The sequence below is a fragment of the Protomyctophum bolini genome (genome assembly GCF_963924005.1).
Source record: "Protomyctophum bolini genome assembly, chromosome: 2".
In the NCBI taxonomy this organism is placed as follows: domain Eukaryota; kingdom Metazoa; phylum Chordata; class Actinopteri; order Myctophiformes; family Myctophidae; genus Protomyctophum; species Protomyctophum bolini.
This window is the reverse complement of record NC_137863.1, coordinates 42,036,492-42,062,624: the sequence shown is the minus strand read 5'-3', so window position 1 is coordinate 42,062,624 and position 26,133 is coordinate 42,036,492. Positions and strand designations below refer to the sequence as shown.

General features: G+C 43.0%; 1 protein-coding gene across 1 annotated transcript; it reads left to right on the top strand.

The window, feature by feature from the left end:
- Nucleotides 1–8,202: 8,202 nt before the first annotated feature.
- uqcc1 (ubiquinol-cytochrome c reductase complex assembly factor 1) lies at nucleotides 8,203–25,881 on the top strand. The gene is made up of 9 exons (XM_080785557.1): nucleotides 8,203–8,398; nucleotides 9,564–9,671; nucleotides 12,328–12,435; nucleotides 17,122–17,194; nucleotides 18,727–18,784; nucleotides 19,410–19,518; nucleotides 22,757–22,834; nucleotides 23,138–23,251; nucleotides 24,403–25,881. The coding sequence occupies exons 1-9, from the start codon at nucleotides 8,336–8,338 to the stop codon at nucleotides 24,535–24,537; spliced, it is 846 nt and encodes a 281-aa protein (XP_080641683.1). The 5' UTR covers nucleotides 8,203–8,335; the 3' UTR covers nucleotides 24,538–25,881.
- Nucleotides 25,882–26,133: the final 252 nt, after the last annotated feature.

Below are 26,133 nucleotides of genomic sequence, written 5' to 3'. Positions count from 1 at the left end.
AGTGTGAGCGAGAAAGAGGGGAGTGAGTTGGACGAAGAGATGCAAAAGAAAGAGAGTGAAAGCCTGAAAAAAAAGAGAAGATATTAAAAAAAATCACACTCCACTATAGAGGGGTATGCACGTGACATCATCATCATGACCGGAAGTTATGCGGGAACGACTACTGAGTGGCAAAAAACTACTTTTCTGGCCTTGATAGCCCATATACATCCAAACAGAAAAGTCCTATCTGATTACATTAAACAATGTTAAACGACATTAAACTCACTCGATTTGCCACTCGATTTCCCATTCACTTGCATGCATGCACCCTCTATACGAGACATGAATGCAGTGTCATTGTATGAAACGGAATCAGCCATGACGTACATGATTTCTATCATAGTACTTTCATGAAGAAATCAAAGAAGAATCCATAAATTAGAAAACGAAATGTTTAAGAAGTATATATAGTGATAAGATAATATAGCCGATCTATAGCTCGCAATGCGTTATGTGAGCTTGTGTTTTCACTATAGAGCATGTCATGATTTGTCAGCAGCTGAGGCTTAAAGGCTGAGGCTTAAAGGCCTTTAAATAAATACTTTCTTCTAGCCTAGAAGTAAAAGTGTGGGAAATACAAATGCCTCAAAATTGTACATGCACAGCACAGTACTTAAGTAAACCACTGTAAATGTCCCAGCAAACATGCACGGACGGTCAAGACCTGGACCAATTAGTGCCGTCTCGATTATCACCAGAATATCACCTGATTTCAAGCAACAAAAATCCTGCCCAGTATAAAGACGGACGTCTCTGGATGAATCAGAGAGAGTCCCATCGAGGCCAGATCAACTCAAGTCATATAACTAGTCAGATCTGGCCCAGAATAAGCTAATATTATTTCAACTGGTGCAAAGATCATCCCCATATGTACAGTATGCTGCTGTGATCTGACCTACAGTCCTCAACGTCCTCAACGTCACCGGAGGACGTCATAATAACGTCGTCATATCGTGACGTCATTTTGGCTTTGCTGAGGTACTTATAGTTATACTTGCCACCACTGAGGAAAAATCAGGCCTGAATCTAATCAGGGCCCACTTGTAATTCCCTGTTTAGTGTATAGCATTACACCGCAAGCAGTGTGCAGGGGTTATTAGCACAAGCATTTCTTTTATGAAGCAAATTACTTTTGAATCTAATCTGAAGCTGCGATCGCGTGTTATACGGTCGATTTAACGGCTCCTGGACTTTCTACCGCTAATAACTGTGCTCTACCTAATGGCTCCACGCCGTCAGGAACAAGGCCTTAAAACAAAGGCCATGTGTGTGTGTGTGTGTGGAACTGTGCGCACGATGGAAACAAAGTGTATGCACGCACGCACGCACGCACACGTTTACTGAGATGTGAGCTGCCTTTGTGTCCTGTGGCACTGATGGAACAAAAATGAGTACGGTATATATATGCATGGAGGAACACACACGCGCACACACACACACACACACACACACACACACACACACACACACAGAGAGCCGGGCACACTCATGCACACATATAGGCACACAGTCACACACATATACTGTAGCATGCACACATAGCATGCTGTGTACACGCGCGCGTGTCTGTGTGGAGCGCGAGAGAGAGAAACAGTGTGTATGTATGACCTTTGTGTGCCTTTTGCCTTTTGTGGCCCAATGAGATGTTGCTAGAGAGGGCAATGACACACACACACACACACACACACACACGGAGATGGAGTAGAGAGCTGGGGTGGCAGTCAGTCATTATTTATGGGTGCTTTCTTTAGCAAGGTTTCTCACAGGAACGGCAGCTGAACAGGAATCCAACGTTTCCTCTCAGCCTGTCATTTATCACTCTTTATTAACACACTGCACGCACGCACGCACGCATGCACACACACACACACACACACACACACACACACACACACACACACACACACACACACACACACAGTACACAGTGAGTACACAAGAGTTGCACAGATGGGTAATCTTACTCAGTAAATGCATGTGTATAAATGCACACACACATGTGGCTGGGAATCATCATACTGTACTGCACACAATCACAGTACACACACATTTACACGTAAACACTATGCAAACTTACAGTAACAGTACATGTACAGGGCAATGACACACACGCACTCGCACACACACACACACACACACACACACACACACACACACACACACACACACACACACACGTGTGTGTTTGATGTGAAAGAGAAGGAAGGGAGGGGATGAAGCGTCAAACTGAGTTTTGAAGCACCCAAACGTGGGACTCATAAACTGGGGACAAAGTGTTGAGAGACGTGGCGCAGCAGAGCAGTTAGTCTCACTGCTACAAAAGAAATGAAAGAAAATGAAATAAAAACATATTCGTTCATGGGAAAGTCCACTGAGCACTTTTTTTTACGGGATAAGAAGGTGACCACCACGGTGGATGGGAAAACTACAACATGACGTCACGCCGCGGTGATAAGCACCCCCCAACACATCTCTGTTTTTACTATAACCACCATTTCGGTGGTCACCTTATTTTATCACCTAAAACTGGAATATGAATATAGTCCTTTACTGCACACCGTGAAGAGTTGCTTGGGGTTATGGTTATTGTGCCTCTGCTTTTGATATCCCACCCCGCTGTTCATTTATTTGTATGGCCGTTGGGGATGTTTTTCCCTTCTTCCTGTGCCTGTGCCTGTGCGTGTGCGTGTGCGTGCCTCAGCTCACAACTCACAACTGGTTACAATGCATTGCGTTGTGTAGATGCCCTGGAGATCAGGGAGCCGGAGAGAGTACGTGTCCCCCTTCTCTTCTGATGGCTGAGAATGGACTACAAATTCTTATTGGGAGATGGAGTCAAAATGAGTGGAGGGGAGTTCTGCAAGCATACAGCATAAAAGGATGACAAGACATGGTTAATGGACGTGATTAAATGATTTCATAGGTCATTGAACAGAATATATAAGCTTGCACATCAGCTATTTTCGCCAGGATGTGCAGTTATAAGTATAACAACATGGCCAGAACTGGTGGCGGTATATGGGTTCATGTGCTTTAAGTGGCGGATATTTGCTGTCTGAGAGCTGGCATGCTGGGAGGCTCCGTTTGGATGGCGGGCGGTAGTTTGTCATATAGTTTGACGGTGGAGCAGAGAAAGACTGTGCTGTTTGGTTGTTTCCTGGGAAAGGTATTTCAACACTGGGACCGCAGGATCCCGGATTGGAAACGCGTGCATGCGCATGCGCGTGCATCTGTGCATGTGTTTTTGTGGGTATAGCCTATTCATGTGTTTGAAGTTCAGTACTGTGTGTGCATGTGTATATTTCTCTCTCTTTGTGTGTGCGTGCGTACATGCGTGCGTGTGTGCGTGCGTGTTGAGGTCAGTGCAGGGAGTGCACCACCACGGTCGTGGAGGAGGAAATAGCGGTGACTAGACCTGACGTTACCCCATTCAGCACAGCCTCATAACTCAGCGCTCGGCTGTTATTACAACCGTTCACTGTTAACCCTGTTGTTTCCTCTCACTAGACATATGAGGTCTGACCACACCGCTGGTCCACAACACTCACTTTGACCCAGGACTTATATGTCTCTCTCTCTCTCTCTCTCTCTCTCTCTCTCTCTCTCTCTCTCTCTCTCTCTCTCTACAGCATAGCGGCGTTGTGGTTCTCTATAGGGACACAGGTTATATCACAATGCAATGCGAGAGTGCGGCGGTCTAAACCCGAATAACTCGGGACTCCTGAATCGTTGCCCTCCACAACCTCCTGTCTATAGTATCAGGGTCTTGAGCTCTGCAGTGTTGCTGTTACTTAGCACTGCATGGTGTCGCCCCTCAGTGTGTCTACAAGTACATAGGGGGTTCTCCTCTTTCTCTTCCTGGCCTTGCCCTATATATGGGTTCGCTCCCACAGTGTCAGTTTGCTTTGCCACCAGTTCCGGGTGCCTGACAAGCTGGCACTGCAGTGCTCAGCCAGCCTCATCCTATACTCTATCTGACCTTAAACCGCTTAACCGATCAGTGCCAAGTCAAATGGCTGACGAGATGGGGGCACAATTTCAATATGGCTCACTCGGCTGCACTGCTACCTCGATTGCCTATATACTGTATATACCGGAGCTCAAGTCCACTTCTAATGGCACGGCCGCCTTGTTTTAATGTTTTTAGTGGTCGCATCAACCTATTATGAGTTAACCAGTAGCCGGGACTACTACTAGTTGATTGATTGATTGATTGAAATATGTATTAACAGTTTGCAGAATTACAGTACATTTCAAGCACAAACTCAATACAAGGACTGTTAACTGTGGGTGGACGACCCAATAAAGCCTTACACTTGTTTACAACAGGGTCCACCATGTTCAATTCATCAAAACATTTAGAGACGTACAAATATAGACACTTCTATATAGCCAAAGAACAGAACGGGAATTCATCATAAAGGACGTATCTGTCGAGAAATGATCATGAACGAGAACTAAATTCTTAGATAGGCCTATAGTCCTCTGAATTAAAATGATAGAAAGTATATATCTTACAGGATTATTACATCAGCGTTGTGCCACGTTCCATTCATTATCCCAAAAGCTAATGCTAACTAACTAAAGAGACTGAAAGTATGACGATGATGATGTCATGAAATAATATTTATATTCTCTGGAAATGCTATTTGGCATGGGCCTAGTACTGTTACTGTATATTATGCACACTCCACTGCAGCTGAGCACAACAGGTAATCACAGCTAAAAGGCTCTCCTGTAACCACATAAACCCCACTGGCCCTATTCTGGGAAACTACCTGTATTTCCACTCTCTCCATTTCTCACTTTCGCCATTTGTCTTTTTCTCCCCTCTCTGTTTCTACCTATGCCCCCTCCCTCCCTCCCTCCCACCCTCTCTATCTCTCTCTCTCTCCCTCGCTCTCTCTCTCTCTCTATTTCTCCCTTTCTAAACTATAAATTGCTGAGTGACCATGAACAATATTTAGACAATGCTCTGTAAGGGCCCATTCTCTGAGCATGGTGTAATTCTGGTCTGTTTTCCTTGTGACTAAAACTCTGCACACACGTGTGTATGTGTGTGTGTGTGTGTGTGTGTGTGTGTGTGTGTGTGTGTGTGTGTGTGTGTTTGTGTGTGTGTGCGTATGTGCGTGTGCGTGTGCGCGTGTGTGCGTGCGTGCGTGCGTTTCAAGTGAGACCAATATGTTACTGTTAACGATCGTGACCCGACTCTTTCCTGACTGTAACATGAGAGAAACTCTACTCTGAAAGAAGGAAAACTTCTCACCTCCACACAGACACCCCCCCACCACACACACACACACACACACACGCACGCACGCACACACACACACACACACACACACACACACACACACACACACACACACACACACACGTATTCCCAATCATTAAGATTAAACACATTTGAGTGTGATGCAGACAACGCTAACATTACCTCACCCTCGTAAAGACACATCCACACTTCAAAACCCCACGCCACTGCTGCTGTTGTATATATCTTCAGAACTTCACTTTGCGTGCGTGCGTGCGTGCGTGCGTGCGTGCGTGCATGCGTGTGTGCGTGCGTGCGAGCGCCCATTGAGTGATTTGGTCAAACAAACTCCAGAGTGTTCAATGATTTATGTTCACACTTTCAGAGTTCATGCCTCTTTAGTTTAGTTGCAACTTGCATGTTGGTGCTCACTGTAGGCGAAGATGATCCCCCCCCCCCCCCGATCTCCCATGCAGACAGTATAAAGTGCTTTCCATGTATATCGTGTGATTTCTGGACTCAGGGAAAGTCCAGGAAACCATTATGCCTGGGTGCCTTTGAACAATCTGTTGAGTCGGCCATGCGTGGCCATGCTTGCACAGTGGGAGACATGGACTGATTATAATACATTTTCATGGTATGATTATCTCTGTCAGAACTATCCCTTTGAGCAGAATTGTTGTGGTTAAATTTCACATTACATGTACAATATGGTAGAGGTACTTTCAATGAACTTTCTATTGTGATCGATATTGACATCAAAGAGTTAACGGTTAAAAGTAAATAAAAGTGGAAGACCAAAGCATGGACAAGATAACCGTACAATCTTAGTTCAGCTCTGGAGTCTGGTCTGAGTTTAGAAGCTTCTCACATAAACACTTGTGTGATAGGTATCAAATTGTCAGTTTTCAGCGTCACCCAGCTGAGCGCTGAGTGGACCAAGTAGAATTGACCCCTAAAGTGATTAAGAACTATATAGTGGGTTAGGGATATGTGGTTCCCACGTTCATTTTCCTAGCTCTCAACAGCAAAATACTGACAGGTCAAAACTAGTACATGTTGACCACTGACCTTCAGGCTAGTGTTCTAAGAGAAAGGTTGTCGTATGTTACGAATCCTATTATCATGAACCTTTGCACTCAGGTGTTCATTGGGGAAGGGATTAATTCTGAAGTGTCGATCCAAAGCCCTCCTATGAGACACAGAGTAGAATAAAAGAGTACTAAATCACAGCTCAAAATACAAACGAAATAAATATGTTTTCAGCAACTTCTTAAAAATGTCTTAGTAACTGACTGTACTTTATATGCATGATGACTGAATTTGCAGTGGAAAAAGAAAGAAAGAAAGAAAGAAAGAAAGAAAGAAAGAAAGAAAGAAAGAACAAATAAGACAACCCTCAATCCCTCCCACCCATACTGCTCAGTGACATTGCCTAAAATAGTAGTAGGCCTAAAGTAAAATAAAGTATGCTGTCATGGAAAACAAAATCACACCCCGTGACACTATTGCAGCTTCGTACTCCAAGCAGACAGACATACACACAGGGCCGGCAGTGGTTCAGGGGTAGAGTGGCCGGTAAAACAGCCGGATGGAGGTTTCAAGTTCGATCCTGGTCTCCCTCAGAGTTGGTGTCCTTGAGCAAGAGGCTGAACCCCTAATTTCTCCTGATGTGCAGGTTGGTGCCTTGCATGGTGTCCTCCGCCATCAGTAGTGAATAAATGTGGGGGGTACAGTGGCACAGTTGGTAGTGCTGTCGCCTCACAGCTAGAAGGTCCTGGGTTCGATTCCCGCTCGGGACGCTGTGGGTGCTGGCGGCGTGTTTCCTCCTCCGCGTCATCAGTGCCCATACCCGAAGGCGGGGTTGGCGAAAGGGCCTTTCTGTGTGGAGTTTGCATGTTCTCCCCGTGTCCCCTATATAGGGTAGGTACCCTCTCAAAAAACATGCAGTAATCCTGGTCACTAAACTGCCTCCCGCTGGCCAGCCGGGGCGCCTGATGAAGGGGAAAGAAACTGGTTGGAATAACGTGTTCCTTCCACATGCTACGTCCAACCAGGGAAACTCCCCCCTGTCAGGTGTAAAGGATTGAGCAACTTGGACACTCAGGCATGAAGGAAGCATGAGTTCAAGTCCGTTGCTCTCCCCTTGTCCCCCATATATGGGGACTAGGTTGGTGGAGGGTGTGTAGAGCCCAGGATCACATTAGATGATTGACACAGGGGTGAAAAATGGGTTACAAAAATCGTGGGATAAAAAATATATTAAAAATAAAGTAGTGTGTGAATGGGTGAATGTATTTCCAATCTACTGTATGAAAAGCTCTACATAAATGCACCATTCATACACACAAGGCCAGTTATTGGAGCAGTTACACTGAAAAACAACAACACTCGACCTCATCAATCATATCCTGTTCATCGTGTGTTTCTATCCAGGTAGCAGCCAAACCTTATCAAATTGTCTGTCTGTTAATTTAGCCAATAGTTAAATGCAGGAGGCAGGAGCCTCCACCCTTTTCCAGTGTCTTTTTTTTATTTATGTTTTGCTGTAGGCTAATCAGACCATATGAATACTGAAAATATCAGAAAATGTCTCAAATATCGTAATCCAATCTCTGTATCTGAGGGCAAAGGGCAAAGCTGTGAATGAGATTTGCATCTATTACATGCAATTTGCATTACATTTGTCACAGTGCGAAGAAATATTATTAAATTCATATTCATTTCCCAATTTAGTAAAAGAAAAAAGAAGAAGATGAGCAGTCGTTTTGCAGGAGTGAAGCTATATCAAAAGCTGAATGATGTTGTGGTATAGATCTTGACCGTGACTGGCACGGCACCCTAGCGGAATCAGTACAAGCGGACCGTGTTGCAGACGGACTGCTTTGGGAGTGGGACAGATTCCGTTGACATTGCAGCAGAAGGAGGAGGTGGGGGACCCTTTTGGCGTTTCCAAAAGACGCGTACCTGTAGGTTTACGATAATTGGGGGCACAATTAAGTGACATATCGTAATAATACTGCAACTCCTTACGGAGTCATGTATCGGCGACCGCTACAGTTCGCAGTCAGAAGCATTCATGCGACAGCGACCAGAAGAAAGGTAACGTTTGCTAATGTTCATCACCAAGTGTCGTTACCTAACATTAGCTTAGTTGGCTAATAATAACTCTCAGGCTTAGCCAACCATCATGTGGTATGGTTGTTGGTAAATAATAACAGGGTGAAGCAGCTGTGATAAAATGATACTTACTACTGGAATGTAAAGAGCGTACAGCCGTGAAACCCAAACACCTAGTACACAGCTAACTATAGTTAACAAGATTAGTTAGCCTTCCTACTTAATTATATTATTGTTCACAGCTTGTGGAGGTGAACTTGAGTCTTGCATTCTCTCGCATAACACATTTTAAACAGACATATAAAAATGTATATTGTTGTATTTGTCTGATTGAATGAATGGCCAATGACCTACTTTTCTCAAGCTCAAGACACAAGCAAATAAATAACTGGCATTCACAGGGTGGGGAATTAACACTGCCCAGTGCCCACCAGTCAAATGCTTGTAGGACTTTGTCTACCAGACACATTAGGAGGGTAACAACAACAAGTCAGGTGCTTCTGTGCTTAATTCTTTTAGTTGACCACCACAGCATTTTGTTTAATTAATTTTGTAATAGCCGACAGTGTGGTTTGCTTTTCTACAGCTCTGTCTGGTCTGGACTCAGAGAGAATAATAGTGACTATAATACTTTTTGTTGGAGATGAACCGATAAAATGTCTTTAATACCTTGTGTATCGGTTGATACCGAGTACCCATCCGATACCAGTGTGTAATAAAATAAATCAAGGACAGTGGGTCTCGGAGACCCTCAGGGTCCCTTGACGGGGTTCCAAATGGACCCTCACAGTTCTGTAACTCTGAGAGTGTACAAATGGGTTCCATATGTACACTCTCCGAGTTATGGTGGTCCTTGAAATTAAATCGCTTTGAGGAGTGCACCTGGAACATTTAAAAAATGATTACTGTAAATGACACATAGTCATGCGATACATTATGTGGTATCGTAATCGTAATGGCATAGACTGGCATACTCAATCAGTAGTACTCGCCCATACCGAACCCGATACCAGTATTTTAGGCAGTATCGGCTGCTTTTCCCGATACTGCTACCTACAGTAATAGTACCTCGGAACAATTCCACTGCCACCTGCCTTTGCTTCCTTCGCTCAGATCTATCTGTCTGTCTGTATTCTAATCTATGCAGGTATTACAGCAAGAGGCCTGTTTGGCCAGAACATTAGTGGCCTGTCAGCTGGCCAGAACCTCCTCCCCCTCCCTGACGCCATGTCGGACACTGCACAGAACCGCACAGGTAAAGAGGCGGGCGTACACACACACACACACACACACACACACACACACACAGTCATGCACAATCTTGTTGGGACTGAATCATGCTGTCTGTCATAACATTCCCACACAAATATTGCACAGAAGATCAAAAGCTTCTCAATTCAAATGCACACATTGATGTCTGACAATTGTAAACCTTTTGGCATGTTATGCTTAGACAGTTAGCCATAACGGCAATGAATTATATCGGATATCGATATCGGCCAAAATGTCTCATCGGCACATCCCTAGTCAAAACATGATTAGGTTGGTTGCTCATGTGGAACTACGTACACCTCTCAGAATGTCTGACTCTGAATATGGCTGAATATGGCTATCATGAGAAGACAGTGAATCAGCTGGAGACCTCACCTTTTTCATCCAGGGGGAACAGCACTGTAACAATGGTCATTCCTCCCAACACTGTATCCCGATAATAGTTTTCCAACTTTGCAGTTCACGATAACATACATTTGAATGAGAATTGATTTGATTTTGAATTGTATAGCATTGTATAAATGAAACACACCTTGATCACTCATCGTGATGAGTCAGTCCCCGCTGTTTTGCTTCCACCCTTCAAGAGTAGGGATGGGCATTTCTTTTTTTAATTCTCAGCCCCAATGGCCGATTAGTAAAGATAATTGTCAAGTCAACATGATTTAATCCATCAAACAATGAAAGCTATTTCTTAAAAGGATCCCTGGCTAATGAGACAAATATGCCTTAAAACATTACCCTCTACAGTGTAGAGGGTAATGTTTTAAGGCATATTTCTTTATTTTAGTTGTAGAGGGTTAGTGTAGAGTCTACACTAACCCTCTACAACTAAAATAAAGAAATAAAAACACCTTCAATATTCTCTTTTTCTTATTATCTATGTGTCCAGCAATTTGGAATATATGGAATGCACGATTGCACGTGCTAATAAAAAGTATTTAAAATGTTGCTTTGATGCTCATATTAACTTTAGGAAGTATTACGTTATTTGTATTAGCACGTTCATTCCATACATTCCATAGGGCTCGACCACACATGGACATAATGACATCATCAACTTGCGACAGGAGCAGTCCCTATTGAGTGAAAGATTATCTTTTTATGAAAGAAATAACATGTTTAAGGGTTTTTTATTTATTTATTTTAGTTGTAGATGGTATGATGTTTTTAGGCATATTTGTCTTATTAGCCAGGGTTCCTTTTAAAAGAAGTTGGCAGGATGCAAGCCTGCTACATATTGGAGAGGTGCTGGCCACACCAAAGGAGAAAAAAAAGAAACTAGGACTAGTTGATTTTTCACGCCCTTCCTTATGCAAGAGTATAACCACAGGAGGTGAACAAACTTAGGGAACCAATAGTTCTCCGTTTTCTATTGAATTGTACAGTTCAGTATCCACTTCCGAATTTAATACTTTACACACACTTCTTACTCCCGAAATGGAATCGTGTTTTGTGTCCCTGGAGAAAACACCTCCCCGCGAGTGAATCCAACAATGTTGCTTGCCAAAATGAGTTGACCTGCTGTACAAGCAGCACATCGTGAGAATGTATATCATCTGTTTTTGTGCGAGTGACGCAGTTGGATTAATATATAAATTAGCATAATGATTAGCCTGCTGTTTTGAAGTAATGTCTTGTCACTTATATTTGTCCTCTCCATGATAGGTGTGTGTGTGTGTGTGTGTGAAGCTGGATGTGTTCTGTGCTGTTGATGTGATACAACACAGAGCATAGAACCTATTTTAGGAGCAACATGTCCCTCGGCTTGTTTTCACTTTGTGAGGCCTCTCTGCAGTCTGTGACATCTGGACATCTTTATCAAGGCTGTTCTCACGCGCCCTCTCTTCACGCCCTCTCCTATTAAACTCATCTTTTTGCCCCCCCTCTTTGTTTTTCTTCGCCCATCATGCACCCTCCCCTTCCCTACATTACCCTCCTCCCTCTCCTTTCTCTCTCTCTCTCTCTCTCTCTCTCTCTCTCTCTCTCTCTCTAACTCTCTTCCCCTCTACTGTACTCAAACTCCCCCTTTCCCCCCATCGGACTCTTTGCTTTGCTTTGTTTCCATGAGTATTGAGAACAGTGTTGTCAAAGAATCCAAATCCAGACGGATCAACATGATCTCTCTATCATTCGGTTTGTCAGCGTGATCACATAAACATCTTAACAAAGTATGTATTTACTATATAATGGTACAATAACCTCGCGTCTTGTGGGCTTTCTGCGAGGAAGAAAGTCTGGTTTTCATTCCCGACTAACTAGTGTGATCCGGTCTAGGCCACAAATTCCCCAACTAATATAAGTATGTATGTATCCGGTTGGTCACCGCAATGTTTTTGTTCCCCCACGTGAATGCCAAATCAAGTAGCCTAGTCCCGCCAGTCGCTATGAGTTAGAATAAAACATAGACATACCAAACAAAACGTACCAAGAAATACATGGAGAAACTTGCATTTGATTTGTACAGTTTCTTTGGTTTATGACTATGACGTCCCTGGTTTCCAAGGGAATTATTTTAGGTTAAAAGGGACTATAATCATATCCGCCATTGTTCTGGATCCGAAAGCTGCCAGAAGAGTTGATATCCCAGTCTTAACTATATTTAAGATCCATATTCTTTATCTGTATCTCTCCCCCAGCTCTTTAATGTGAAGGATTCACCCCAGCACTCGGAAGAGGAGGTGGGAGCCTTCACTAAACTCATCGAGGCCATAGGCTTCACAGGACCCCTCAAATACAACAAATGGGTGAGTGATGGATGGTGGAGTGGGAGAAAGTGAATTATTGGGAGGGGAGGCAGGATGCCTAGGGAGGGAGGAAGCGTGGAGCTTAAGCCAAGCGGCCATCGGCTGGCTTCACAGGACAATAAAATATGATAGATAGGCGAGGGAGTCAGGGAGGGAGCGACTGAGAGAAGGTGTTATGTACTTAAAAAGTACAGAGGAACATGGTTCAAAATGGACCCAGATATGCAGCTGAAATTAGATGGATTGGGTAATAACCTGCTCGTTTTCCCAACCCCTTTTTTACATTTGCTACTCCAGGTTAATATTTTGTTATTAAACTGCACTTTCAGAGACATCTGACATTTCCGTCACAATACTTTCTTAGAAATATATTTTTTAATGGACCATACTAGTAAAAAAATGTACCTTTTCTCAGTAAATCAACTCAGTAAATCACATTATTTTAGATGCTGCACCTGATACTGCCAGAGATGCAATGATATAGCTTCTAATATGGTCCGTATATCTTTGAGGAAAATATTCATATTTTGTCTGTTTTCATTGTTGCTGACTTACAGTAGTAGTACTGTACATTGTTTCCATATTGTCTGTATGGGCTACATGAGACCAAGCTGTGTTGTGCTTGAGCACTGCTTGGTTAAATGAAGCCCCCAGACCTTTTGGCCATGGGCCCATGTCAGTATGAAGCAAGAATTTAGAACAAAGGTCATATAGGAATGAATATAGGCTAGAGTCGACGGGCTCTGTGTGACTGTGTGTCTGTGTGTGACTCTGTGTAAAAGAGGACAGGTGTTCCAAATGTGCATTGGTTACATATAGAGTTGGCAGATAAGGAACATGTATCATCATTATGTAGTAGAAATAGGTCAGATAGACAAACGCTATGTACGTACACCCATTTTAAATGTTTGGGGCAATGCTGGTCAGGGGTTCCAGATCCCTTGTGGGGCAAGGGACTTATGGTCAGTCGGCCAGGAATGCATCCACCCAAACAGACAGTCACACACGTACTAATATGCATCTGCTGCATATGCCACCTAAATTAAATGTTCCTCCTAGACATATAATTTAATTCACTTGTGTGAACAACATAGTTGTCCTGGTGTGATCTTTTGTTATTTTAATACCACTGGAGAGTGGAGACGAGACGGCTGTTCCTTTTTAGGTTCACTAATGTTCACTAAACTCTCAATTGTAACTGGGAAAATAGTGGCCATTGTTTGAAACTAATCAGCTTTGATTTCTTTTCTTTTCGTGTTATGCTCGTTATAGATACAATAGGTTGAGATTTCCCTTCCAGCTCAGGTTGTGGCCTCCTGGTGGCACTATTATAGGCCAATGTGAAAAGGGTGCCATTTGTTACGCCTTTGATGGCAATTGGATGATTTGAGGCATTTTGATCCAAAAATGTGTTTTGCAAAAGTCCACCTGTTGGGGGCGCTATAACAGGCCAATGTGAAAAGGGTGGGATATATTCCCAGCCTTGTAGGACAGTCTGTGAAAGATTTCACGTAAATTGTACGCTGCGTTCATGATTTGAGGCTTTTTGTTCAAAATGGGCCAATCCTGCAAACTTCGAAAGCCAATGTTAGCCAATTAGGATGGAATATGAAATACTTGAGCACATGACTATAGACGTATTTCCTGTAGGCAGAGACGACATATCTCCGGTGTAAAGAGTCGCCTCTTCTACTACATTGAATGGGAGAGTGACTGATATTAGTCTGCTCAAACGTTACTCTTTTACCTGCTTTTTACTAACACTAACTTTACAAAGATGCCCAGAACATTGGGATGAACCTGTGTAGTTTATGGCTGCTCCAACAGTGGTGGCAACATTCAACTTTGGAGAGAAACCGAATGTCAAAAAATACACCGCGGTGTGACTGAGACCAGAGCCATAGAGTAATGGTTGAGACGAAGCAGTGAAAGGTCCTGAAAGATACATAACGTCAGTCTTAATATAACCAATACCCAATCTTTCTGTTGTATGAACACAAGGCTGCTGTAGTATGAGGTATAAAGTACAGCAGCAAAATAGTAAAAAATGTCAAATAAGTTTAGGGATAAGGGTTCATTTGAACCCACAAGAAGTTATTCTATTGTTTTGACTGTGATTGTTATTGACCTATTGTCGTGTTGAAAACCTTGTTGCTCCGACTTATTGTTATATTGTCTTGTTGAAAGCTTTATCGTTCAGACTTGTTGTTTCATTGTCTTGTTGAAAACCTTATTGTTCAGTCTTATTGTGTCTTTGTCCTGTTGAAAACCTTTCTACTCTTCATTGAAATAAACACTTTAGAAAGAAATTGAACATATGTGTTCCCACAATGGATACAAATTCACTGTATGTGTGAACTGTCATTGCTCCATTAAAATGAATGAATTCCGATTGCACTGCAGCCCACAGAAAAGCTGCTTCAAATAATACACAGTTTTGAAAATTAGGAACACAATTTATTTAACCACATGAACCCCAGCGTCCATATTCTGGCATGTCATTACATTATAAAAGATGGACATTCTGCAAAAATAGGCAAACATTCTGCAAAAATACCACATAAAGTACAATCTCATGACTCATTGAAATGTGACGCTTTGGGAACTGTATGTCTGCTACAGTATGTTTGATGAGATGTTGGTCACGAGGGAAAAGAAAGTAGTGGACAAAGTCTAGACCCCTGGTGGGGGACCCTGGTCAACGAAGTATATCATTTCAGTGACGGCAGTCTTTCTCACTGATGAAATGTTTTGATGTGCAAAAATGTTGATATTGAATGTTGGTGCCGAAATCATGAATAATGTGTTCTTGTGTGTGTTGTAACGGGATCTGGACAGACATGAACACAGATGCATTCGGTTCATAACCAAATTAATCCATACATGCATACATTCTGAGGTGTGAAAGCTATAATTGACAGACGCTATCACAGGCTTGGGGGAGGATGAGAGACGGAGGCAATGGGGGGGGAAATAGTGTACCGTATTTGAGAGGAAAAACAGGAACCGTAATATAAGCGCTGTAAAAGGATGTGAAGTCACGCCGATTGCAGATCAATTTGCCCAGATTGCAGATCAATTTGCCCGTCCAAAGAGCCTAGGCTCCACATACCTCTGTTCTTAGACCTCCTCTTAGACGGTCCAAAGCCGCGCTCGCCACAGTGCCAAGCCCTTCGGCCTCCGTCACATGTGAGCAACTTGCACAAGCATTGGAGCAGAACAACAAGCAAGCAAAGGCTAATTTGCCACTAGAGGGGACACTGGGAAAGATCGGATCACACAGACAGATAGTATGAGTGGAAGGGGGTGGTGTTTAAGGGAATTGCACCATTTAAAATACCACTTGCTCAAACCGTAGGATAGTGGTCCCCTTCCCAGCCCTTTTATCTTTGGGCAATAATGATGATGGAGGCAATCCATCCCTTGAGATGTATTGCAGTTACGTATTTCTTTTATTCATGGCCTCCAGGTAGCCTGGAATCCAGCCTCAGTTTCCCCTACCCAGTGCGTTCACACATGCACGCTCGTGCAGCACTCGTGCATGCGTCGGACCCGTCCACTCCGCACTGAATATTTGTGATTTTCTTCTGCGGCCTATTTTCGGGCTGCCAACTAAAAATCATACTGTGGTGGGCTGGTCATGATTGTGTGGTGGCCCGCCACACAATAATGCATATTTAGTAGGGGAAACACTGAGCTAATGTTATGTTTGTCTTTTTCTCACTTTGCTACCGAGTCTGGCCAGGGTCCTATTTGTTTTGTATTTCCATTATGTAGGCAAGTCAGCAAGTGACATTGGACAACACTGGGCCCACTGGAAAACTCGGAATTGAACTACTAAAATGGGGGCGGGGGGGGGAGAAGAAAAGGAAAAATGTCTGGAAAGCATTCGTTTTTTGTGCAAAATGTTTCAAATCTTATTTTTACAGCCTCAAAACAGATGAGGCACCCCCCCCCCCCCCCCCAGATTGGGAACCACTGCTCCAGGACATATTCCGAAGAAACGAAACAAGACAAAGGTCTTTAGTTTTGAGAGCAGTTAATGTTTATCAGCAGCTCAATTTATATTTTCGGAAGTTCTGACACAGTCAGTAGGCCTACAGCTGGTGTTGAATGACTAAAACATGGGCCTAATTTTCAAATCCAGCATGCTTATTTGGCAACTGTGATGTGATTTCAAAATTGGACTGGGCAAAATCAAATATCGAGCCGCACTAATTGAGAAGGAGTTTATCCCTTCTTCTTTTTTCTGGCACACCAGTTGTGGTAGTGCTTCGACACTATTATGCACAAATAACAATGCATGCCTTCAGAAATGCAACGCAATACATTGCATGCTTTCAACTTGTCCGAAGCATTTTGGCCAAATACCTCCATCAATACTGATGGGAGATGTAGTTGGTAGTTACTAGTTATAGGCCAAGGATGCTAACTGACAACCAGGTTTGACTTCACTGAGCATTTCCGTGTTTCACAGCCATATAGACATATAGTACTGTATGTACCTCAGTGGTACATATGGTACAGTATTGTACTTTATGTACAGACAATCTGTGTAGAATACGAACCTGTTTTAATAAAATATGTACGTGGCAGAGTGTTTGTCCTTAGCTGGACACACTTCTTTGAATAGTTGTTTTGCTAATGATATTTGTTTTTTCTCTGTCCCCTTTTGTATCTCAACAGAAAATCAAGATTGCTGCCTTGCGGATGTACACATGCTGCGTAGAGAGAATCAATTATGATGACTTCTTTGAAAGTAAGTGTAGAGGGATGTTCGGTGGATGGGGGCAGAAATCTCTAGGTGCTTTAGTGACCTGATGATCATGTTTTGGGGTGAAAAGAAATCGCCATCTTTAAATGGTGCAGCTCGGTCACAAAATATCAGTTTCTCCGGATCGGGGTAATATGCAGAACACCGATTTGAGTCACTTGGAGTGAAAATCGCAGATATTTAAATCGCTGGCCGATTGGTCGGACCACCTCCTAGCGAAAATGTTCTTTGGTTGTCTCGTCTACAACACAGAGCCGAGCGTCACTCCTGTATATGAACTTAACTCTTTCCGTTGGGTCTAGACTAGAGTACGGGTCTAGAAACCAGGTCGGACCGGGTCCAGTTTTCTTCTGTCCTGCTTTAGACTGGGTCCAGTTATCCATGGGTCAGTATTGGACCGGGTCCAGTAATTTAGTATTCTTCCACAGGGCCACTCCGACCAGTCCAATTATCCAGGGGTCTGTTTCGGTCCAATTGTTTTGGACCAATGCTACCCTCTACTCCAGGGTCCATTTAGGACACACACACACACACACACACACACACACACACACACACACACACACACAGAGAGAGAGAGAGTTCAGTACTTGTTATGTACTGGTCCAGCTACACAGTGCCGTGTTGGTAATGGGACCGATCCAAACAAATATGATGGCCACAGGGACATTGTCACCACCCGTCTGACACATTTATACAAGGTTTTACTGCCCCACACACACACACACACACATGCTGCATGCATCTGTTTTTCCATTTCTCTCTCTTTTTTTATATATTTTTCATTGCTTTCTCTCGCTTCTCTTGTTCCTCAACATGCATTATTCTCAGCTTTGGGTAAGTGGCCCGTGGTATTTAGGCACGGTTTCCGATTGGCGATAGAGTCGTCGTGTTATATCACCAGTAGTTTCTGCCTACACCGATTATTAAGCGAGTTTAACGAATTTACAGATGCCGAACTTGGCTGTGCATTTAGAGATGTGTATGGTGTCTCTTTTCTCTGTTCTCCTTACTCCTGCTCATCAAAACATTGTTCTGCACTCCATAGGAGTAGTTAATACTGTATGTATGAGATTATATCTCTGCCAGGCCAGAACGGCTGCGAGGCAGAGATTATGATTCAACCCGTTCTGTCTGCGAACGTTTGGATTGTGATATTAAAGATAAGAAAATTATGTTAGAAATTAAAATTCGATGCACAGACACAGACTTTTCAAAGGGATCTGCTGTTTGGCTAGAGGATAAGGGGGGGGGGGGAATAAGTGTTACTCAACAAATATAAAAAGTACTCGTATCGGTACTCTGTATCGGCGAGTACTGAAAATTAAGTACTCGTACTCTGTCTGAAAAAAATGGTATTGGGACAACTCTAAATCTGACACAATGTGGCGCCTACTCGCCTAGTCAGTAACAAAATGGGCAGCATATCTATGGTTCTGCTGCATTTGCTCAAGTGTGTGTGTGTGTGTGTGTGTGTGTGTGTGTGTGTGTGTGTGTGTCTGTGTCTGTGTTTCTAGGATGCACCCTCCCAGACACGCTCAACTCTTGGTTCCTGGTGGCACAGCTACATGTATGGTGAGTTGAAACAAGAACCAAAAGTTACAGAAAATGTGCTCACACTTTATGATATGCATTATTGTTTTTATTACTTGCTATTGAATGAAGGAATCCATATCACAATACAACATCATAAATAAAAATAATAGAAAAATAAATAAATGCAATAAAAAGAGTTCCACCATGTTCAGTTTAGAACATTTGGGCAAGTGCACCAATGGTTCCACAGTCTCGAGGAGAACCTGACAGAACTACGTATAGGGTTTAGTTATGACATCAATGATGTCACTATATAGCGGTGATTCAATAATGTAGTAATATATTATATATAAAATAGTATGATGATGGAAAAGATTTGAAAATTCATTGGTAAAAATGTGTGTAGGCTCAGTGACTTAAAAAAAAAAAAAAATCAAAAAACATTCCCAAAAGTAAAAAAAAAAAAGCTGATCTACAAGCCGATCTACAATCGCTCAGCGAGATCTGCTATTTTCACCAGTTTGCGTCCAGGGCAATCGTCTTAATTTATTTTTTGGGTCTTGAGCTAAAAGGTTCTAGAACCGCTGTCCCTCACAGTATGTGTCCACCCTGTCTTTCTTTGTCTTTTGTCTTGTCAACCATTGTCTCTGATCTGTCCCGTCAGGATGTGTTTGGTGAGGATGCGGCAGGAAGGCCGAGCAGGGAAGTACATGTGTCGTTACATCGTTCACTCCATGTGGGAGGACGTGGAGCAGAGGAGCAAGATCATGGGGGTAATGTGTTGTCAACCTCCTAGTGTGTCGCTGCGTTCACACAGGCAGATGCAAAGATACCGTTCATTGTCAATTGAAGCCAGCGACATGAAGATGCAAAGGTGTGTCCAACGTTTGTAGCTGCTGCAAAAGCTACAAATGGAACCTGAGCTGGATTCGACTTCAAGATCCAAAGCTACAACTGCAGCTGCAGTGACGCGTCACTAAAGTGGCACGCTGCATGCTTGATGATGTCACGACCGTGTGAGCAACAGATTTTACAACGAGACAAATTGTGCTGTGATCTTTGCATCTTTTGCATCTGCCCGTGTGAACGCAGCCTGTCTGCTTGGACTCGTGTCTGTGCTCGCATTTCGTATGCATTTGTGTGCTTAGTATTACATGTATGTTTTATCCATGGGACATGGACATCAGTCACTTTCCCATTCAATGTAGTAGAAGAGCCGACTGGGTACCCCGCAGATATCTTGCCTACGGGAAATACGTTGGCTGTGACCAGGGGACCCGTCTCTGAATGTGTCTATATAAATCAGGAGTTTGTTAGCTACCTTACATCACATACTGCTCAGCGTTACATATTTCATCCAGTGGCTACAGTGGCCGGTATTTTACCAATGCATATCACTCTCAGGACTTTACAGGTTTAGAAATAAGACCTAGACATATTTAAATGAAATAATGAATAAATGCAGTGGTGGACTGGTGGACAAGTAGGCTACTCACACCTAGTACTTTAGTCAAAGTATCTATGTCTACCGGTAGATCAAATATTATAAAGTGAACGTTCCTTAGTCAAGTTTGTAATTGAGTTAAAGTACCAGAGTACTCGCTTTAAAAAATATGCCAGTATTCAAAAGTACCATAAGTATTCATAAACATCAGTAATAGTGAAAATGGCACATCTACAAGGTCTCAATGCATCGACGCCATCACGTTAAAAGATCATTCATTCCATTTTGTATAGCGGTATACAGTATGTTGCAACAATGTGTGGTTGTTACAACCACACCTCGACCTTGAGGGACCGTTTCACGTTCTGTGACAAACCACTAGATGGGGCTGTGGCGAGGAAAGAGTTTTAATGCGACATCTACATTGACATTCTTCATAAATGTGTGCTTCCAATTTTGTAGCAATAGTTGGTGGAACTTAAGGCTGTTTAAGGGCTAAGACAATGCAGTATACATGTCCAGTACCGCTGCTGAATCCACAAAGTTTGGCTCCCATTCTTGACCCACAGTTTGAGTATGTTGAGGCTTGATTGATTGCATAAACCGCTGGTTCTCAAAGCCGTGTCCGAGGGCCACCAAGGATCCAAATGGACCTTTACAGGTCTGTAACTCTGAGGTAACTCGCACTGATGAGTTTACACTTACAGTATACAGTAGATTGGTTTCCGGGGGAGATAGAAAATGTTTAACAAATGTCTGTGGACTAAATATCAAAGTGGAGGTCCTTTAAAATTAAATGAAACGAAACAGGTTGAGAATTACTGACATAAACACTACTACTACATACTGGGTACTGGGTATGTTCTACTATGACCAGTCATTAGTCCTACAACTACCACCTATCTCAAACCCTCACCATAAACCTAACCTCCCACAGGGCAGCACACCTAAACCTAACCTTAACCCATGTCTAACCAATGACTAGTCTAAACTAAGTATGCACCCCCTATAGATCTATTGATAAACCAACCTTGTGGTTGCCACTAGAAATGGGATTTATCTTTGAGAAATGCACTCTTTACAGTAATCGCCCTCCTTTTGTATGCGTTTCCTTTTGAGTCATCTATGTCTGTGTCACTGCAGCTGTTCTATTCAAAATGATTAACTGGGCCCAAAGCGTCGTGGAGCCCGTGACAGCTGCCAGGGTTACTTTCCAGGGATTTTTGGCTACACATGCTGGTCTCGCGCTGCACAATTATGAAATAAAGGTCATTTGGGTGTAAAAGTTAAAATAAACATTATATAGTTCTCCAAGTTGGGTTCCCCATTAAAAGGTGCGGTGGAACGGCTCCACTTTTTGTGTCACGATGACGTCACAGATGGAGAGTGTTTGGTTCCCTTAGTTCAGGCTTTAGGAGAAAAGTTCCTGTTGCTGATTGGGTAACTGAACTATTGGAAGACAAATGGACGTAGTTTGGTGGGGTTTCCCTTTCCTGAAAATATCATAAAAGGCGGCTCATAAGCATTATTTCATTTCTGCTAATAGTTAAATTGACCATGTATTTTTCGCCACATACGCTGTCTTGTTAGTTTATCTGTCACCCCCTGGCACAGCGAGTGTCAGTCAGATATGTATCCGCGGTGCGAAGTAAATTTACCGGCTACAAAACATATTCATGTCGGGGCACCTCCAATATTTACATGCGACTTCAGCGCTAGCCATTAGGGAGACTTTCTTTTTGGCAATAAATAGGAGTATGAATCATCCCTTACTCCCAAACCAACCCTTGATGCTGACCGAGGGCCAGGGGATTGAACCTCGACTTCTCGATCCCAAGGCCACTGAGCTGTGGCAGGATTTACATTAAATATTGGTAAAAAAAAAAGAAACGCCAGCAAAAAGTAATCGCTAAGCAAAAAATCTATATTTGTGGCCCTACTGTCCACCCTTCCATAAGACATGACCGCTATAACGTACGAGTACACCTGTTGGTCATGGCACAGAGTAGACTTTAACCTGTTGTGTAAGCACGTTTTTTCAGTGTCTCGTGTCTCATGCCTCTACTGGATAGTACGCGTTCCACCCCCATAAACAAGTCAGTCACACAATGCCTATACTGTACATCTCTGTGCGCAGGCCAGGGGGAGACTGAGATATGACATATTGAACATATTGTTCTACTATAGTATGGATGGGTACCGTAGTACCCATCCTTTACTGAAACTGTTGGAAAAATATCGATCCACGGACCCCCATATGAAAGATTTTTGTGCCAGGGGAGTAAAAACAATTCTTAATACTTTCAAGATTTAAATGTTCAGAAATAGCAGAACTGTGAGCTTGTGTATATATCTGCAATTTTTTTTTTTAAATAGCCAACGTACAGTATAAAATATGCATAAAGTTTAGAATGATCGGTCCGGCCCGGACCCTGCTTTGAGAACCACTGGAGTTTGAACGTTGGGAGCCTGTGCTGGACTGCCATGTCAATGTGTCTGCTGAGTTTTTGAATGGCCAGGCTATTCTTTCTCCCTCCATCTTAATCTCTGTCTCTGCTCGCAAACAGATTGATGCCATCCATAGAAAGGAGGCAATGAAGGCAATGACGGAGACCTTCTATGCAGCTATATTTGGATATGATGAGGTAAGACATTGACACACACACACACACACACACACACACACACACACACACACACACACACACACACACACACGCGTGCATGTGCGCACGCACACACGTTCAATCATGGAGTGTAAAAATGTACATGGGGGTTGCTCACAGTACTGCTAATCAGGAGTAGTTTGGAGAGTTATGTATTTTGGAGAGTTATGAGAGTGGTACCGTAAGTGCATATACTGACACCAGACACTAGCCCCAATTGTTTTGTATGCTGCCTACTGTGTTCCACTGTTTGTGTGTTAATGTGTGTGTTTGTGCGTTCAGGGAATCTTATCGGACGACTGCGTGTTAGCTGCAGCTCTGTGGAGAAACCTGTTCAACCGTCAGTGTGAAGACCCCAAACAGCTGGAGCTCATGGTGGAGTACGTACGCAAACAGGTACGCACATATTGCCGTGTGTCTAGTTTACATCTTTGAAGCACAATTACTTCCTCCCTTAAGACTGTATGCACGTTTCTGCCATCCTCATGCATGTGTGTGCATGTGCATACGCATGCATTCACCTTGGTTGCCTTGTGCCTGCACATGTTGACATATTTGATTTGCGTGTGTCCGTTTGCACTCTTGTTTGTGTACTGTACTTCCAGTATAAGTATCTGTACTTGGATCCGTGTGTATGTTTACCAGTTCTATTTCAGTGTGTTTGTGTTACATTACCTCTGGTGATTATTCTTTGTTTCAAGGAACTGAACTGATATTTAATCCCTGCACTTTTTGTGTCTCGTCTGCTTTTCTGTAGACCGTTTGTTTGTGTATCTGTGTCTGAGGGCACCTGTGCTTATGCCTGTGTAATTATATTTGTGTGTGTGTGTGCATGTACTGTATGCCTTTGCGTGCATGCTCTTTTAAATTGGGAACCTTTCCCACTTTCTAAGGATAAGCAGATTAAAGATGACGTCATTGCTTTTCCGTTAGTTTCATTAAATGTGGTAGAACAAGCTCACAAGAATGCACACTGCAACGCATTGTGAATTTTTAGACGTGCTAGTTCCAGTGCATGGCAGGAGGACGCAAATAGTATAAATTACGATAAATTAGCTTAGGTGAGACTTAATGACAGGAGTAAAGGCATTTCAGTAATTTGTGATAGAAACACAATCGTAGAAACATCACATCGTGTGTGTGTGTGTGTGTGTGTGTGTGTGTGTGTGTGTGTGTGTGGTAAACGGGGACAGTGTAATCGTGTCTTCACAAGTGGAGCACTTGATAGAAATACAGAATTGATGGTGTTCATGTCAACAGGCTCACTTCACTTACAGTATCTTGCCATTGCCATCCTTTTGTCCTTCATTGAGAAAAGCCCTTGATGAACTGACATGGAATTCAACTCAACTGGCTATTTTGCTTTTAATGTTATGGTTTTTTATTTGTTTTTAATGTGAACCGTTTTTTTCTGAACATTACTTCCAATTGTATTGTCACAAATTGACGTCCTTGTTACTGGAGTCTCTTGAGATTGAAGTAACATCGATGCACTACGAAATTATTTCATACATGTGAATGGAAATGGTTGTGTTGTGTGTGTGCAGATGCAGTACATTGATGCGTTTGACGGAGAAGACCTGCTCTTGACAGGGGAGGTGAAGTGGCGTCCCCTGCTGGAGGAAAACGCTCAGAGCATCCTGAAGGTGTCCACTCCAACCTACAATGACGCAGGACTCTGAGATCACACAAATAACCCCCCCACACACACACACACACACACACACATACATACACACACATACATACACACACACACACACACCATCCCTCCTTTCCCTTTCTCCTTTTACGCCATTGTCAATTTCTTTTTTGGGTTTTTTTTTGTCCTTTCATCCCTCTCTCCCCTTGATATGATACTGGATGCAGAGAGTATTTTCCCCACGTCCGCCACATTTGTCTGGTATCTGTGGCTTATTTTTCTTTATTTCCTCTTCCTTTTTTTCCTCGCCTCTTTCTTTGTTCTTTCGTTCTCTCCTCTACCCTCCTCCCTTCATCCCAGGAGTGTGTGGCTAAAACAGAGGGGTAGCTCATTCCCTACTTTCCTGCGCCCCACTACTATTCTTTCATTTGTCCTTTGCTTTTTTTTCTTTCTCGACAACATGTACAATGAGACGGTAGAACGAGACGTCTCCCTCCCTCTCTATTTCTGTCTCTACCACACACACACACACACACACCTTACTTTTCCCTCTTTCCATGAACACATCACCTCGTTCGCTCTCTCGCTCATTTGTCTACCAGAAGATGCTATGTTCTGGAGACACAGAAGTCCTGCGTGCTCGCATGCACGCGCTTTCTCAACAGCCAATCATCTAACCTGCCAACCCAGTAAACATTGGAACACCAAGCAGTCAGAAAGCAGGGAACATCAGCTTTAACCATTTTCCTAGTCATTTCCTGTGAGTTCTGAGAGCCTCCCCACTTCCTAGAACACAAGTGAAGAAGAGAAGAAGAGCCTGTTTTCGGCATATTTATATTTGCATGTCTTTTTATTTCTTGAATTACACATATTTATAACTTATGTATTTTTAATGTACCACTTCCAGTTTACAGTACCAAAAAAACGACAACTCTACACGTTCCTCCTCAGCCGGATTGTACGACAATACAACCTGACCCAGCACTCCTTAATCATTGCAGGTCAAGCCAATAGTTTCATATGACATACTGTATGTAAGGGCCTAAATGCGCCTGGTGTCGAAGGAAAAAAAACGAAGAAAAAAAAAAAAACGTTATAAGGCCGACACAAAGTACCTCCCTCTTTTTCAGTGGTGGTTTGTCGTATGGCCCTGCTGTTCTCTACTGGCTTTCTTTCTTTCTCTCTGCCTCTCTCTTGGGTGCATTGAAGTGTTCTGTTCGCCTGTCTCGCACGTCACTTTTCCCCCACGACGCTCTCAGACCTGCACAGGAAGAAAAAAAAACCAAATGCGGAAGCCTCGGATGCCATTGCTGTATTACGACAAATGAGGCTTTGTCTTTGTTTTAAAAACTGAATTAATAAAATGTTCTCTGGATGTATAATACTCCCAAGTCTGTTTTTTGGTTTTTTTGTAACTCGCATGGTCAAATTATTGTTTAAAAAACGGATGGGAGAAAAACAGTCCAGTGTCCACAGCTTGTCCTATGGTTACTAGAAAATCACAGGCTCAATTCCCTGCCTTATCAAAGTAGCATTCAGAACGGCACTGCTGTATTGTAGTCGCATGACAAGTTTACAATAGGTTTTAAGATGTGGGTGAAATGCTATTTGTATGACTGATCACCCCAATGTGGTA

Excerpts from the sequence above, each read along its gene's own strand:
- uqcc1 (XM_080785557.1), top strand. The coding sequence starts at position 8,336 with ATGTATCGGCGACCGCTACAGTTCGCAGTCAGAAGCATTCATGCGACA. Across the intron at positions 9,672-12,327 it reads CACTGCACAGAACCGCACAG|CTCTTTAATGTGAAGGATTC; the intron begins GTAAAGAGGCGG and ends TCTCTCCCCCAG. Across the intron at positions 23,252-24,402 it reads TGGAGTACGTACGCAAACAG|ATGCAGTACATTGATGCGTT; the intron begins GTACGCACATAT and ends GTGTGTGTGCAG.